General features: G+C 37.1%; 1 protein-coding gene across 1 annotated transcript in view; it reads right to left on the bottom strand.

Moving 5' to 3' along the window:
* The window catches only part of Setx (probable helicase senataxin), a 36,761-nt gene extending 20,098 nt beyond the window's left edge, over window positions 1–16,663 (bottom strand). Inside the window, exons 1-15 of the mRNA XM_019043500.2 lie at window positions 16,432–16,663; window positions 14,455–14,577; window positions 13,656–13,952; window positions 12,261–12,529; window positions 11,343–11,523; window positions 9,331–11,070; window positions 8,069–8,280; window positions 7,366–7,451; window positions 6,692–6,880; window positions 6,009–6,127; window positions 4,891–5,037; window positions 4,336–4,441; window positions 2,979–3,137; window positions 1,443–1,579; window positions 304–513 (exon numbers count right to left, since the gene is read on the bottom strand). Of these exons, the coding sequence (XP_018899045.2) occupies window positions 304–513; window positions 1,443–1,579; window positions 2,979–3,137; window positions 4,336–4,441; window positions 4,891–5,037; window positions 6,009–6,127; window positions 6,692–6,880; window positions 7,366–7,451; window positions 8,069–8,280; window positions 9,331–11,070; window positions 11,343–11,523; window positions 12,261–12,529; window positions 13,656–13,952; window positions 14,455–14,577; window positions 16,432–16,491 (4,035 nt within the window). The 5' untranslated portion in view covers window positions 16,492–16,663. The remainder of the gene's footprint in view (window positions 1–303; window positions 514–1,442; window positions 1,580–2,978; window positions 3,138–4,335; window positions 4,442–4,890; window positions 5,038–6,008; window positions 6,128–6,691; window positions 6,881–7,365; window positions 7,452–8,068; window positions 8,281–9,330; window positions 11,071–11,342; window positions 11,524–12,260; window positions 12,530–13,655; window positions 13,953–14,454; window positions 14,578–16,431) is intronic.
* Between the last annotated feature and the right edge of the window lie 545 nt (window positions 16,664–17,208).

The following is a 17,208-nucleotide window of genomic DNA, read 5'->3' as shown; positions in this document are numbered from 1 at the left end:
TAAATATTGGAAATTCATAGAATATACTGCATAAAATATACTACAAGATGATCCAAAAATACCGTACTTCCAGCACAAGGCGTCACTCCTGTAACTTTTCAACAATAGATAAAAACTTGGAATTTTATGAGTAGCCTTAGTTCAAAGAAAACGACTTACAGAGAGCCCCAAAATTTTAGAGGGACCACTCTGAAAAAGGGTAAGAACTCTACGAGTTACACGGATGGTCCTGGAATTTTGGATCACCTTATATATGCTGTAAGATCAGACAACACGCGGTGATAATACAATTACAAAACTTACATTAAAGTGTTTCATCAAATATAAAAGTTGTTGCTCTTCTGTCTCTATTCCTCGGAGCTCGTCCTGAAACTTTTTCAAATCATCCTCCTTCCTTTTAAGAATCGCAATGTCACGTTCCAACTTAGCTTTCGGCTTGTATTGGAGTAGATGGTCCTCACACTGTTTGATGGCCAGATTTTTAGCATTCTTCTTGGCTTTGACAAGCTCAAGCTGAAAAAGGAACCATGTTCAAGAAGAAAATTATCCAAAAGTGAGGAAAGAGGAGAACACCTTACGTGCAAAAAAGAACGGATAACTTATACTGAAATATTATATTGCCTGCCACAAACGCTTTTAAATATATTCATCTAATTGAAAATTTCCATTGCCCCTGTATATTGATACTTCATCGCTGTATCAATAAAAGGGTTGAGTGGAAAGGCTATGTTTTTGTTGGCTAAAATAAGAGATGGCTGTGATTCATTTTGATTCTTACATGGATAACGCTATTAATCATTGATTAATATTTTTTTCTTCTAAAACTGGCTTCAATGTGTACTTATTTGATACTTTAATGAACAGCAGTTCAGAGATTTGAAGTTACCTGATGGAAAAATGTAATTTCGAGAAAAACCTACATAAAATTCTAATCTGCTAAGTTTACAGGAAAACTGCTGACCCTTGTGATCAGGGGGATGCAGGGGATTTAGATCCAAGCCTGTTTGTCTGCTGCTGGACATCGAGCAAGTCTCATTCCTATTGGTCGTGCGTGGCAAAGGGACAGGGGCAGATTTGTTTTGAATGTATTTCTCCTCACAAACAAAGTAAAGAGAGAGGAAGAAGAAGAAAAAATCCCATCCTTACTTGAATCAGCAGCCTAAGTCTAGTCTACATTCTCATAATAGGGACTCTTTCATCCTCAATAGAGGTAAAAATTAATTTTTTCCTACTTCTTTTAATTTTGTGATTTCTCTCTGGATTTGAGAAAAGAGTCTGTAGCCAAATTGCCAAATCTGTACGTGTCCCCCAATTTTGGCTACTATAAAAATGGCAAATGACGGATTATGATTTGACAAGATAGATTGCGATAAGTCCAATTACCTGGATTTGTCTACGATAGACGCACTAATTATTATAAAAACAGAAATTCATTTACTTACGTCCATCTTAAGTTGCTCAAAGCTACTGTCTGAGGTGCGTTGCTTTTCATTCCTTTGCACCAGGGCAGATAGAGAAAAATTATGTCCTTTGGGACTAACTCCTGTACCAACACGAACCAAGCTAAATTTTTCATCCCCTGAAAATTTAAATGGAATAAAAATAATTTAAAAAAATTTTCTGCTTGCTTTAAGGTTGAACAACACTGGGTGTACGGGTTAAATCTCTGGAAATTAAGACAGAAGAAATAAAGATGAAAGAAATTATGTGTAAACTTGATGTATGACTAATTAATGAAAGTAGCTGCTCAGATATTAATGGATGTAGAAATTTTATACTAAAACAAATCTGATTATTTGTTTCACCTATCTGCAAGATTCAATGATCAAAACTTGTGTCTGTCACATGTACGACTGAATAATAGATTTAAAAAAGAGGAGAGAGATAGAGGGATACAACTCATCTGTGGAATTATATTAAAGATTTAACACTAGAATTGGGCCGGGTATCCGGTGGTTATGCGGATTGCCAGATTATCCAGCTAGATTCCGGATATCCAGCTCTGGCTGGCTACTATTTTCGTTGGTATCTGTATCCGGCCGGATAATTGCGATATCCGGTTTTTGGACCTGCCGGATAGTGATTTTACGGCAGTGAAAATTTCGAGAAATTTTTGGTGATATTTGGGCATTTTTCGCCACACTTTGAGTAGTCATTGTAGTTATTCAACTTTTCGAAACTTGTTATCACCGGAATTAAGGACATTTTCTGCACATTCACTCGATTGCAACGTGATCCTTAATTCCGAAAGTCCGCATGTTCAACTTTTAAAGACGAATATGCAAGTGGAAGATAAAAAAAAACAATGCCACCAACATGTACATAAGTTCCCTGTTGGTAACTTTTATAGTCCGAGTGTAACCCCGCAACTATTGTAATGTCGCAGTACGCAGCTTGTTATAGCAGCATCAAAGCGCTGTTTTCCACTTCTGTCTTGTTTAGGCACACTTCTGATAGTATCTCTCTTTCTGCACATCAAATTCATCTGGCCCATCACACCATGAACCCAATGAAAGACACGCTCCTTATCCGCCAGGTCTTTTTTTTTAGTTTTCGTTTTAGCGTGCCGACTCATGGCGTATCATTGAAAAATATGGAGATTGTCTGTGCAAAGGCACATACATCGAGGATGACGGTCTTGATAGTGTAATACACAATGCACCTCTTATCCCAATTGTCCCCATGAAATTGGGAGATTTTTCTGGCGCGAAAAAGCACTATCCGGATCTGGCATTATCTGGTTCCTGCCGGATACCCTGGCAAATCATTCGTTATCCGGCTCCGGCCAGATACAAAAACTCTATATCCGTAACCGGTGACGCAGAAAACCCATTTTGGCCCAACTCTACTTAACACTTAATGCAATGTACATTCAAACAAACATGACGTCTAATCTTGTAAGTGGTGCCCTCTTATAATATCTCCTGAAAAGATGAGATCAATATCTTTTACTTAGGCATCTTATTACTTAGCCTTACCTAGTGTTTTACGAGTTTCACCCAATTTGGACACCAATTCATCAACTGCTGCATTTGACGACGCACACACAAGGATTGTATTGCACCGCTCATGATTAGTCTTCAAAACCCGAAGTAGTTGCTGAATTATACAAGTGATGACTAGAGATTTCCCCGTACCTGCATAGAGATTGAGGTTGATTGATAATGGTAATACCAAAATAAATAATCAAATTATTCACAGTGCCAAGTAATGCATCGACATTTCTTGGTAAAAAGCTGTTGAAATAAATGTAAGCAAATGAGAATGAAAGAAGGTTTGAGGAAGTTTCTTCCAAAGTGTAAAATCCACAATAGAATCAATACTTTTCTTGAGGGCCCAAGCGCCGAAGTCCAAGTCTCCAAAAAAACTGAAAAAAGCTTGCCCTCTCTGCGGGAGTTTGATCTTTCCAGCCCAGTTTCAATAGGTATTCTTCAGACACATACATTCTGTGGGCTCAAAAATTTGAGCGCTTGTATAATATTTGGCACATCCTCCCCCCCTTTTTTGGAACTTAAATTTTGGCGGTTTGGTATATAAAAAAAAATAGTTGTTCAATAGAGACGGGCAGTTCACCATAGGATGTACAGACCTAGTTCATGGTTTTCCTGAACTTCCATTTTAGCAAGAAATCTAAAATTACATACTACATTAAAAGCAAGCATGTAAAATGGTGTACATTGTGGATCTCATTTTAAGAGCGTTATATTCCATGTGTATTGTACTTTATATTTTATGTGAATTGATCAAAAAAAAAAAAAAGAAGGAAAAATCATGTAGCTCAGATTGTGAAATTAAGATAAATACTTTTTTCTGAATAAAATAATGACACGGCTCCTGTCAATGATTCAGAATATTAAATGGAAATCAGTCTAGTCCACACTTCAACGAGACAAAACATGAAAAATAGCACAGGTTGCTAATTTAATTTAAAATCTGATTTATACTTGAAATAAACTCATGTGAGGATGTAGGGTACCACTATTTTCGTACCTAAATATCACAAGCACCAATTGTGCGACAGAACCATCGGAATCACTTGAAATTTTTAATTATTTCTTTTTTGTAATCAAGATTGATCCCTGAACGATTCATGGAAGTGTGCGCTAAAGTTTTTATGAAAAAATTAAAACAATATTGAGATGCACAAGAACATGAAGTCTAAATGAAAAAGTGAATAGTGCTTGGGATACTTTGGTTGGATGGTGGCAATATCAAGTTGAATTCAATGAAACATGAGACACTTGTGTTATGAGAACAATGGAGGCTGTGGAGGAGATCATTGTTTTCTTTACTTTGATCTTACCTCTAAAAAGTAGTATGTGAAAGGAAACTAACCTGGGGCACCTTGGATCAAGCAAACATTTGGTTTTGGGCTCAGACACATTTTTACAGAGTAATTTACAGCTTCAAATTGTGAACTGTTCAGATCACACATGAATTTCTGAATGAACAAAAAACAAAGTAATGAGAAATGATGAAACTAGAGGTGATTGAGTATATGAAATTTCAAAATAGCCAAACATTCATTTCTCTCAACTTTGACTCCAGAATTTGAAATTGGTAGCCATTTGCAAAGGAAACCTGGATTGATGTTGTTAACAAAGACTTGATTTTCCAGGTATGCAACTTTTACAGCGAGGGCAAATTAATGTGCACACAAGCCTTTGCTCGTATCAAAAGACCTTAATACCGAATTGAACTTTTTTAAGAGCAACCAAATATGCATTTCCATTTCTAGGTCATGGTCTCGATTATTTTTCAGGAAGGAGTTTTCTGCACAAGATAGTTCAACTTGACTGGGGAAAAAGCAATGATTGTATGAGGAGCTTTGAAAAGTTTCAACTTAAATATTCAAAAATGTCCAGAATGAACTAAAGATTGTTCACTTACACTATAAGGAAGAGTCTTGGAGTCATCGTAACCTGGGATACTAAAGTCATAAGACTCTGGAGCTAAGATTGCATCACGCAAAGGATAGGACGGTATGGAACGGAGAGCATCATACAACCTCAATTCAGGTATAATTGATTTTATTCTCTGTAAGCAATGAGATCATTGTAAATATTATACATTATTATTGTAAATAGTAAGTAACATTCTTATTAATAGTTTAAAATAGCGGCTGCTACTACTGAAATGCAAACACGCAAACACAGGCCACTAGCGGCTGCATACATAAACTGGTACAGGAGTACAGCAGATATTAGACCAGCATTATCTGCTGATTTTGCGTGTTCGCCAAATCAAAGTGCTGCATGGTCAACAAATTGATAGAATTAAGAGATACATGTCGATTCTCAGAATCGAAGTGTTCAATGCGCTTATTTGATTTTGCTTTAATTGACATGGGCGAGTTCTGACATCCACCAAGGGTTGTTTTTATAAAATCACGAGCATAGCTAGTGCAGGGTGTCTACTAAAACAGGCTGGCCAAGATTCAGTACTTTCTCGATAAATTCCTAAGAAATTCAGTACCTCCTTAACAGAAAAAGAACGTACTTTTCATTACCTTCATTCGACAAAATTCGAAATTCTCACTCCAATTGCAACAAAAATGATGTAGCCACAAAATCTCACTGATGGCTAGAGGATTAACTGACCACAGAATTACAATCTTGCAGGCAAATACTACTCTAAGAATCAACGTGCAGGGGATTGCATACTTTCCAGGCTCAATTAAAAAAAACGTGGTATGAAGGAAAAAATTCTAGACAATCTTGCAGAATTTCTGCATTTTTCCAGTACTTCTGGACCGCCCTTAAAAAACCAGTACTATTTCCGGACTAGTAGACACCCTGTAGTGCCCTGATCTCCTCATTGGATGTATGACGCGAATGTATGCACCTAAGTTAGTCAACAACGCAACGCACCATCCGAGCATCTTGCAGTAGGTTGAGTTGCAATCAAGGCTTACACTTTACATATTGGTAGCATGATTACTTGTACCATCTAAAAAAAGCAAAAACTATATTTGAAACTGAATGCGGAAATTGCCCTAAAGTACTTGCCTTCATTTCTAGTGCTACATCTGTGACAATTTTCTTGTCCCATAGAAAATTACCATAATTTAAAAGGACCTTCAAGAGGAGAACGGCGCAAGGTTTGCCCTTCTTTGTTTTGGAGGTTACTGTAATAAAAAACAAAAAAACTGATTCATATATTGCTTTGCATATTGTTAAACTGGAACAGTAACGGGAGAGAAAAATCATTTAAAAATTGGCTGATCGCGAGACCAAGCATTGTCTGCGTCAAAGATTGAAAATTTAAACTTTAGCTCAGAACAAAGATTGCTACAAGTTTTGAATGATGGTCCTGTTTTGTGATTCAACATTTTCTTCTAAAATTTTCAAAGTGATGGTTCATTATAAGCAAATAAAAGGCTGTCACTTTTGGGGATATTTGCAAGGCCCATGCCTTGCCCTTCCATTTGTGCCACTTTAGGTTTCTTACCTATGTAAGGTTCTTTTTGAGCAGGAAAAATTGTGTCGCCTGTGTAAATGGCAGATGACAGACGTTCTCCTGAAAGGATATTTTTAGATCGTGCAAGAATCTTACAATTTTCTTGGAGGATGTAAGAGATGACTCCGGGTTCTCTTGTATTCCTAGGTGCTCATAAAATTATGTGAAAAGAGCCCCACTATCATTGATAAAGGGTGGAAAAAAGAAGGAAAGAACAATATGCGAGACTTACTTAAAGGCTGTAGTGCTATACTGTGACTTTCAGAAAATTTAGAAAATCTTCTGTCAAACACCACAAGGCCAAAATACATGTCCGGAGCATTCTTGTATCTTTCAGTGGTATGAAATTTCAAGCGTACGATCACAAGATCATCCTTTCGTGGACAATTATTGTTCCTAATATCTTCTTCAAACAGGACAACTGAAAAAATGGAAACAAAGACTTAGTAGACTGAGTAGACTTGATGACTGACTGAAAAAACCATTATTTTAATTAGAGGTAAAAAACTGAGTCGATTAAGGTACCTACATCCAGGAAGAGGTTTTTCTGTTGTGAACTTCAGCCAAAGCAAAAATAGGGGTTTTTTCCCATGATTTGAAAATTAGAATAAGCGCATTGGCAAAGTCTGAGAGTCGATCAGTTGGTACCTTACCGTTTGTCTAAAAGATTAGGGCATTTTTGAACTTCTTACCCCAAAATTGTGGTTTAACAGACATGATTTGACACAGAAAAGGCACCAGGCACCCTGATTTTACAAGGCTAGGTCACTTTGGAACTTGCAATATAAAGAAATGGTCTTACAGTCAAGCGAGCTGAATTGTGAGAAAAATGTTTTAAGAGAGAAGGGGAATGGAAGATTCAGAAGGCAGGACGAGAGGAGGTAGTCATTGAAGCACAGTGCTTACCATTGCAATTGAGTTGTAGATACCTCTTAGTCGTTTGAGGCACATCTTTCACAGAGCAGCTTTCAATCATGAATCCAAAAGTACATCTAACAAAAACAAGAAAATAATTGTGAAATCGAACAATATTTGGGCACAAAAATAGAAACAAGATTAAAAAAGATTAGATTTGCCAAATGGTCTAGTTACACAGTCACTTTTGCCTACATTTAAATGAATGAGTAGAGACCAATTTATTTTAGGAGCCTCAAAACGAGAATTTTTCTTAATTTTTTATTTTCATTTTTATTTTTACTTTTATTTTTATTTTCATTTTCTTTTTTTTTTTTTTGCATAATAGTTTGAACCTGAGAGTTCATATTTCTTGAATGATGCAGCCATTCATTGGCATACTTTTTTAGCTGATGAAAAGAAACTTGGTAGAAGGTAATCAATAAGGCTCGTGCATTCAGAAAATATAAGTGAACTCATTATTTGCTACAACCTTCTATATGTAATGGCGGAAATAAAAATTGATAGCATATTTGCTCAAGCAACATGTTCCTTGATCAAACAGTGGAAAAATTTGTTTCCTGCACTCAAGGCAAATTTGGAATAAAAAACATGGAAGGGAGATTTTAGAGGTTCCCCCCCCCCCCCCCTCCATCTAAATTATGACTGAGTCTTAAGTTTTCATATCCTACTGCGAGTCTTCTGAAAAGCTTACTTGTCTCCTAAAGAGTGAGATTTATCAACTTGTCCGAGGGAAAATGAGCGATCATATGCTTGCGAGACTGATGCCCAGACCTCATGATGTAGGAGCGGCTTCATTATTTGATAGTATTCTTTTGGAGAAGTGAAATTCTCCTTAACATGTTTGAGGCTAAGCGGTAGGCCAACTGGTGGAGGAGATGCGGAAGCAGCAACAAGTTTTTGCTCCTTAAGGAAAATTAAATACCATAATTAGCTTCCAAAACATTCAATAATTAAACAAATGAGATTACAATGGGAGTTTTTATAGAAGGAATTTGATTCACCCTTCATACATGTACACCACATCGCAACAAGTTTCCAACGCTAACTGTTTTTTGCAATTCAGTGTTGTTGCCTGATGGCCAAATTTGTGATCGGCTTCACAGAAAATGGCTGATTTTATGGCAACTTCGCCAATTTCATGGCAAAATGTGCAATATGACTCACTTTTATCCACATAGTGAGCCTAAAAAAGGTCATCACTTTTCGAAAATGCGTAATCTAGGGTATACCTGATGCTCAGCATAATTCACAAATTGCAACAGGCAATGTATATGCAGCAAATGCAAGTCTTGTAAAATATTGCAAAGGAAAAAATCAAGTTTCCATGAAATATGCAATTAACTTTCTCAGTAGTAAAAATAAAGTCACAGACTAAAACAAGTTTCATACACAATGCATACATCTTGATTACTGTTGAACATGGCTCTACTACAGCTCCTAAAATATATCTATTGTCATCGCTCATTCTCTTGGCGGAAAGTGGTGTCTTAAACAAGTCTAATGTCATCATTAATCACAATTTTAAATGAGAAAAATACCACTAAGATTAATAAAATGTGCCTTTTGTCAATGCCTGTTCTAATATAAGATGCGAATGGTATCAAAAAGGCCGATAAAACCTGGTTGATATTATTGATGGCAGTTAACCAACAGACAATCATCTATAGCTCCAAATGTAACAGAGGATTACAAGGGGGGAGAGGGGAGTAGAGAAAGTGATGAAAAGCTGTGATATAAGGAAATTGTTGTTTCCTAAAAACCAAATTTATCTTGTGACTTTGCAAAGCTATGCCTCAGAGAGATTAAGTTTTGGGACAAAAAAGTTGTCTCTGAGGATCTGGGAAAAAATCTGGGGAAGAAGGTCAGCCAGTCCCAATGGTGCTTATAAAGTTACAGAGTGTGAAGAACACGACTCATCAAGTCAATAAAGTAGAGGAAAGAGAGAGAACTTACATGAATCCATGACGGCCGCCAGTGGAGTATATCCAGTTTGATAATATCTTCGGATTCGAATTGCTCTCGAACCTTGACCTCTGCGTCTTTTGCTTTGGCTTGAGCTGCATTAAATTTCTTTACACCCTCTAACGGTTCAATTAGAAACTCAGTTACTAGTAAATTATCTGGAGCAAAGGTGACACCTTTCCTCTTTTTGGGGATGCGAGGCATTTTCCCTGATGAATGTTGTCTGTCAGAACACGAGATGACTCTTTTAGCAGACATGGACTCACTCTCCTCAGGGTGGTTCTTATCACCATTGATGATATTCACAGATCCACTGGTCAGTTCTGGATACCTACTCGATTCTTGTTCCAGTTCACCCTGCGACTTAACATGCGAAACTCGCTTTCGAGGCCCAGTTTTAATAATGACAGATTTATCTCCAATTTTCGATGTTGATGGTTCCATACTTGATAAGGCTTTTTCCGCTGATTTTAAATTGGACGTTGCTTTTGATTTTACAGAAGCTGTTTCTGACTCTGTAAGGAATGAGCCTCGGGGTTTTTTTGTGTCTTTGGCTTTGACTGGTGCATGCGGTTTTGGAGCATCTCTCTTGGGCTTTTGCAGTTTTTCTTTCTCGCTTAGTTCTCTCAATTTTTCTTTCCTAATGTTAATTAATTCTTCATTTGTTCTGGGTTCTTTGTCTGGAACTTTGTCTCTGTGATTACCTTTATCATTTTTCTTATCACTTCGCCTACTTGGACCCGCCTTATTTTTGAGTTCTTGGTGCAGTTTATGGGCATTGTCTGCACTAATGCCTCGCAGATGAGATTTTCTTTGAGGCAATGGAACAGCTTCTATCATTTCTGCTTTCCTTGACCCCTTCTTATTCAACTTAGAGTGTTTCTCTTCTTTTTCTTCCATGTTAGCCAACTTGTCTTCTGCAACTGAAACAGCATCCTTAGAGACAAAATCCTTCTGGGCATTCTTCTCCTTATCTTCTGGTTCTGGACTAGATTCAATGCTCAGTCTTTTCTTGGTTACGAATAATTCTGTATCGCTACTTTCTGAGGAAATATAGATGGAGGATGCAGCACTGGTGATATTTTCTTTAGCTTGCGTGGGTCTTGCATCACTATCACCACTTGATGAAACAGACCGTGACAATCGCTTGGCAACTGATGCCCGCATTGCTACATCTGTATCAGATTCATCATTCAGCATCGTGAGGAGAGTTGGTTTCCGCATAAACGGTTTAGCACCATCCTCAGGGACAATGGTGCTGGAGTAAACACCAGAGATTTGTTCTCGAGTCTCCTCATCACCATCATCAGAATCCTCGATTTCTATGATTTGTGACATTGATGATTGTGACAGCTGATGGTACCAACTTTTACTATCTTCCTCTTCATAATTATCAAACAAGTCATCCTCGTCAGGCACAATACTATTAAATAATTCTATAGCGCTGAGCACATCTTTTTTAGCAGAATTGATATCACTGGATTTTTTAGCTGCACTCGGCAAGGCTGCTACTTCTTTTTCCTCATCACTTCCACTGCTTATGGAAACAACATCCGGGTTCTGTTGAGCTCCACTGGAAGGTCCAGGCAAGTCATAAGGCCTTACAGAATCTGGTTTGACGATTACCATGCAATGTTTTGATGCGTTCAAAAGATTGTCAGACTCTTGAATTGAATTTGTATACGATGATTTGGTCCCAATGTGACCATTTCTGCTTTCAAGCGGGACAGCCTGAAAAAAAAAAAAAATAAATAAAAAGATTTTGTAAACTTGAAAAAAACAAGGGCCATTCATTTGTATTCTTTTAAAATTATCAAAAAATACGAACACAGCAAAATGGAAGAGTATGCCACTTCAAGTTAAAAACAAATAAACCAAATAGCATTAGGAGGTAAGAACTATTGACAGCAAGGCAACCACAACTGGCTTCGCCTTGGGAAATATGATTATTGACTTAAAACTACATGTAACAAAAGAAACAAGAGGGAAAAATAGAGACTAACCGTACTAGTGCTATTTGTGGGAGTCTTCAAATGAGACTGCTGTTCTGAAACTTCTTGGTTGACATTATCTTCAGTATCTATTTCCATGCTGCGATTCAGTTTTGTAGCATCTAGTGAAGGTCTTCCATTTCTTAAAAATGATGGTACTGCATCATTATTACCAGTATGATCTTGAATTGCCCTAAAAATAACCCAACAAATTTTTAAGTACCGCTAGTTTGTTCTGAGGTGAAAGCAAACTGAATTAAAGCTCTAACCCCATACAAAACAAAGGGAGAGACTTAGATCAATTCCTTAAAAAAAGAGTAGAGCACTCAAAAAAGCCAATCTTAATTTTAGAAATATTCCAAGTTCTCTTACTCCCTTTATAGAAAAAGTTCTACAATGATTGCTTACGAATACTTTAGGAACCAATGTAAAAAACATTTTTACCAGATAGCTGTTAATTGCTGTCTTCTTTGTGAGAAATGCAAGAAAACAAAATTGTAAATTGTAATAGATAATTGAAGAATTTAGATCTTCCAATGTCATTCTGGCTGTTTAATCCATAACAAAATAAGCAAGTTACCAAAGTTAAGGATGAAGAGGAAGATATGTCAACAGGGTAGAAAATACTGCACACTAATGAGTGGAAAAAGAAGATGAGAATTGAATTTTATTAGCCTCATTTGGACGTATTTGTGCCAGATGGAACTACGTGCATTAAGACATGAGCCCTGAGACCCATAAGAATATATGCATAACAGGGCTCACAGCATAATGCACACAATTCTATTTGGCGGAAATACTTCCATTTAGCCCTTGAGGAGAGCCAAAAGCTAAGAATAAGTGAGAATTGGACGGAATTTTAGAGACACACTTTCTTGTCAAGACTACCAATGACACAGCAGAAAAAAGGAAAAATAATAAAAATATTACTTCAGTAACTTCTGCATCTGCTCTTTATCGTGCATATACATTTTGACAAAGTCTTCTGGATCAGGAGGAATTGTAGGAGGAGGCTTGGGCTGAGGTGGGTCTGCGTCTATTTCTTCTTGTTCCAAATTTGGAACACTTGGTCCATTTGAAGTGGATGGTTCGAATTTAACCTCAACTCTCTTCATTTTGGGTGCAGAAGTGGAAACATTTTCTAATTCCTTTCGTTTTCTACTGGTCGATTCCTTTCCATTTACTTCTTTCTTGATAACCTAAAACATGAATTAAAACTAGATTGAACTGTATGAAGGCTGAAATTGCATGCAAATATAATAAAATAAAAACATTTTCAACTTGGATCAATTAAACAAAGAAATGGACTCAAAATGCCGAATTATTGATTGTTTTATAGTGGCAATCTCTTAATTACCAAGCACCAATTGAAGAACTCAGATGCCTTTGGTAATGTGTTAGATGTGGATTGTGGATAGACACATGTGAGATGCAGTAAAATTATGATTTGAAAAACTGACCATCATGTAAGGCTTTAGAGTGAGGAGTAAAGTAACTACATAATTTGATGTTGAGAATTCATGAGTTTGGTAAAATGCTTTGAAGTTCCTTCCAGAATAGAATACCATGGCCAAAAATTTCAACACATACCTACATCATGCATCGTGCAAAAACCTTAAGTCTGATGCTTATGGCTGTTTGACCAAAACCAAACTCTTGATGATTAATTACATAAAACAGACATATTAATGCACATTAAGAAGATGAAAAACATAGCTAAAATGCAGAAGACGAAGCTAGAAAAGATAAGAGGAACTTGAAACATGTCAAATGCAGATTCATCAGGGTGTCACAAATTTGAAGGCCCCAAAAATTTTCTCAGATCAATGAGATTTGAAACATTAAGGAGAGTCGGCAGTCATTTTTTTAAAGAAAATTATCAGATGTCAATTATCATCACGTGAACATCACTGACTCCTTAAGTGTTGACTGATGAAAAATTTGTTCAATTCATTCTGTACACCTATACACCTACGGTAATTTCTAGAAAACTTTTACGATCAAAAGCTCATGACAATTTTCATAAATTTCCCGATTTCAAATTTCCAGCGATGATCTAAAATTTAAATTTTCAAGAAGAACTAAAAAAATAGTCATTCTATTTCAACTACAACCCCCCCCCCCCCCCAATCTTCCAGAACACCATAGATGAAATTCATTCATCCCTGAAGTCTGCAAACATAGAAAGTAGAACTCTTTAACATTTAATAGTGCAAAACATTTCAGAGACTAAGTATGTTCAGCTATCTAGTCTCAAGACACATTCACACAACTCACATGATGGCCCATTTTCAATCTAACATGAGGGCATTACTTTATCCTTACCTCTTTTGGCGTGTGAGTAGGATTGCAAATACCATGAGGAGGAGACTGTGGCTGTTGCTCTATCCTACTAGGTCCTGGTCTACTCAGTTCATCTGGATGTCCTGGACCATTTGGCTCAGGGGCAAGGTTCAAAGCTGATGGTTGTGGCTTTTTTTCTTTCTTACAAACTTGAAATATGTACAGCTCTCCCTCCACTTCGTCATTGCCCACACCGATCCCTAGGGTGTCTCCTGCGCAGACATCTGTGCGCCTATGCGCTAAAATTCTTTGTGAGTTCAAGTATGTCCCGTTGGAACTCTGTAAAAGTCAGAGACGGTATGGTGAGAAACTGCTACAAACAATGGTCAGCCCCGCATGATATGCTTTGACTTATCATTCAATTCATTTAAGATTGCGTCACTGACAGTTTTTTTTTTGGTAATGTCTTCCTCTCCAAGAGAAAATTCAAATGTTATTTCTTGTGGGGGAGGGTAATGGAAGGGAGAAAGAGGCAACACTAAGGCTACATAACAAGCATATACTGGATTAAACCAATATTGTACATGTGAAATGACAGGAAAATGACCCATCTTAAAAAATCCACGGCGATTGCATTGTACCCCCCACACCAAGTCTCGCTAGAAGGAGAGAAACCAAAGCTACGACAATGTGATTTGGCCCAGCAACTCAGTAGAGTTTCCATTAACACTTCCTGGCGACAGAGCTGGTTTTTGATTGTTTAAAATTAAGGCTCACTAAATTGTTTATCAGCACATATTAATGCTCTATAATGAAACTGATCGAAATTGTGATAACTTACCTTCAGATCTTTAACTTTGATAAATTCATCATCATTTTCACATACTTCAATAATACAATGATGCCGAGAAGAGTATACAGAGGGACAATGAATGCGGCTGCCTTGTTGCCGTCCAACTTTATTCTAAAACAAAAAAACATATAAATTATGGAGGATTAAGTACATATGGACGCCTTAAGTCTGCAATTACATGTCTCGTTTGCGGTGTCTGAAAATCTCCGCCTCTATGTTGTTTTTTCTAGGAGAACAAATGGACATCATTCCTTGAAATTTTTGCATAATTGTCTTCGCACAGAGAAGAAAAATCACAGCAGTTTTAAAGAATTGCCGTTGAGTAGTTTTCCATATAAAAAATAAAGTATGACAGGAAGTCTGTGACGTCGCAAACCGAGTTATGTGATTTTTTTTTTTTTTTTTTTTTTTTTTTACTACTTCAAATCCCACACAAGTGGTAATCCTTGCGCTTCCAGTTAGAGCCCCTCCCCCCTCCGTCCCTACCATGTACCAGCCCAAGGCAACCGTTGTTTGAGACCATCAAACTCGGGTCGCCTAGCCGGGAATCGAACCCGGGACCTCCTGATTGTAGAGCCAGCGCTACAACCACTACACCACAGGAGGCCGACAATACAATGATTGCCTATATACTTACACCGTTGATTTCTACTTGGCCCCTCAGAAACTCTAAGAGATTTTGCAAAAAACGAGTGCGATATATTATTAATTTAAATTGTATTTTGATTAATTTTTCAGTTGGTAGGAACAACTTAAAATTACTCTAAAATGTCTTGACTTTAAAAACTGTTTTAAAAAAACCTAGACTCCTCTTGGACCTATTGTATTCTAACAGCAAAGGAATGCAATGGACTGCATAACTTTTGTGTCCTGGTCCACTGCTGCAGCCAAGCCTGTTCCTTGCGTTGCAGTGGAACGCTTGGATCATTATTCCCATGTTCGAACCTGACAAGCGCCATGCACGAAATAACCCTAAATATTTCTCATTGTCGTCTAAACAATTAAAGATGTAGCCAAAGTCAGCAACTAAGTTTTGCAGTTAGCTAAACAGACTATTTAAATTGATATTAAAATCCATTGGGGGCCTTTAAAAAGGATTCAATTAGGTAAAATAAAGCTATGAGCAAAGCTCGATTCGAAGGTGCCAAAGGACAATTAATTCTCATCATGCATTGTGTAAGAACAAACCATTTAGCCCCTAAAAAATAAATGGTCATTAAATATTGATTAAGCTGGGCAAGTTGACCTGTAAACTTCTGACTATGATTGGAACACTGCGTTCTCCTAAGGTGGTCGTCAAGCGGTTACATGCAATCCTAACCTCAAGCAAAATGCTTCAAACCGCAGATAACCCGATACATGATGTTCCATGGATTAAAAAAAGCCCTCACATCTACGATGAAGGAATAACTGTAAATTGATGACCGCTAAATGATCTGATCTTACCAACCTTACCAAAATGAACAAGCCGAATAGCTTAAAAATTCAATGTAAAATAAAAACAACTTTACAGACACTAATATGACTAAATACTGCAAAGGATAGAACTGTTGAATCAGATTCTTAGAGTTTAACAGCAAAATCGGCAGATTTAAAGGAAGTTTACAGCTGAATTGCAGAATCCGACACCAGGGATATCCTAGAGCAGCAGAGACAAAATTGTGATATGTGACAGTGAGTAATATAGAAGAGATGTCCGATGACAAGTGGAATGAGCTACTAAGGTCAGGTCCAGACTCTCATACATTGGTTGGAACTAGTTCAAAGAACTAGATTTAACTCATCTAAAACTAATTCCTTAAAATGGTGCAGTTTGAAGTGTTACAAAAAAAGTTGGGCCAGCTGCGTCAAGCCTCAGTGGTCATCACCTTAATAAAAAGAGAGAAGGTAATCATACAAATCTCTTTGACTTTCAGTTTTATGAGTAGCTCCGATGATCTGAGTAACACTTGTCGATGTTCTTACCTCCCCTGCTGATAGATACACTTCTTCCTGCGTAACGGTGTTCTTCAAAAACCACTCCATAGCCTGCACTACATCCTAAAATTTAATGAAAAAGAACATTGTAGTCTTCGGTAAGTAAAAAATCTGATGCACTACGGTTTCATTTCTGCTTCGTCTGAAAGAACCAACAAGTTTGTCCGGATTGTCTCCTGGAGAAACCACACTTTTTTGTTTGTTTACTTTCATGCCTTCATGCAGCATAGAATAGAGAAAATGGCACAGATAGAGGCAGAGGGGAAAAATTGAAATGATCGAAGCTACCTCATTGGCCATTTACCCAACTACCTAACTACTTCATTTCTGTACCGGGAGATTCAAAAGTGCCGACCGTCTAACTTTTCTTGATCTAAAACTTGTCTAAAACAATAATATCTGTCTGATTGTGAGTCAGGCGGCAACCTTCCCTTTGGTGACTTAGAGCTCTCATCTACTTAAGCTTCTACTCTGAGAATATCTGCCCCAACAATTATTTAGGGAATGTTAGAGGAATTTTTCTTTTGCAAGAGCTGAAAAAATGCACCTATACACTAGCACACCTAGCCAGTGCGAATGTAAATTAGAATCTCTGGCAGCTCAAAGAGCTATACCCTTTCCGCATAATAATAATTTCCTTTAATAAATTTTACACAATGATTTTCATATTTTGTATCATAGGTGTATTTTTAAAATTGAAGCGATCTGATTGTAACAGCTGTGAAGTAAATATCATATTTTAATTAGGTGGAATTTAACTAAAAT

This window comes from Bemisia tabaci, chromosome 4 (assembly GCF_918797505.1).
Source record: "Bemisia tabaci chromosome 4, PGI_BMITA_v3".
NCBI lineage: Eukaryota > Metazoa > Arthropoda > Insecta > Hemiptera > Aleyrodidae > Bemisia > Bemisia tabaci.
Note: the sequence above shows the minus strand (reverse complement) of the source record. Positions and strands in the feature narration are given on the sequence as shown.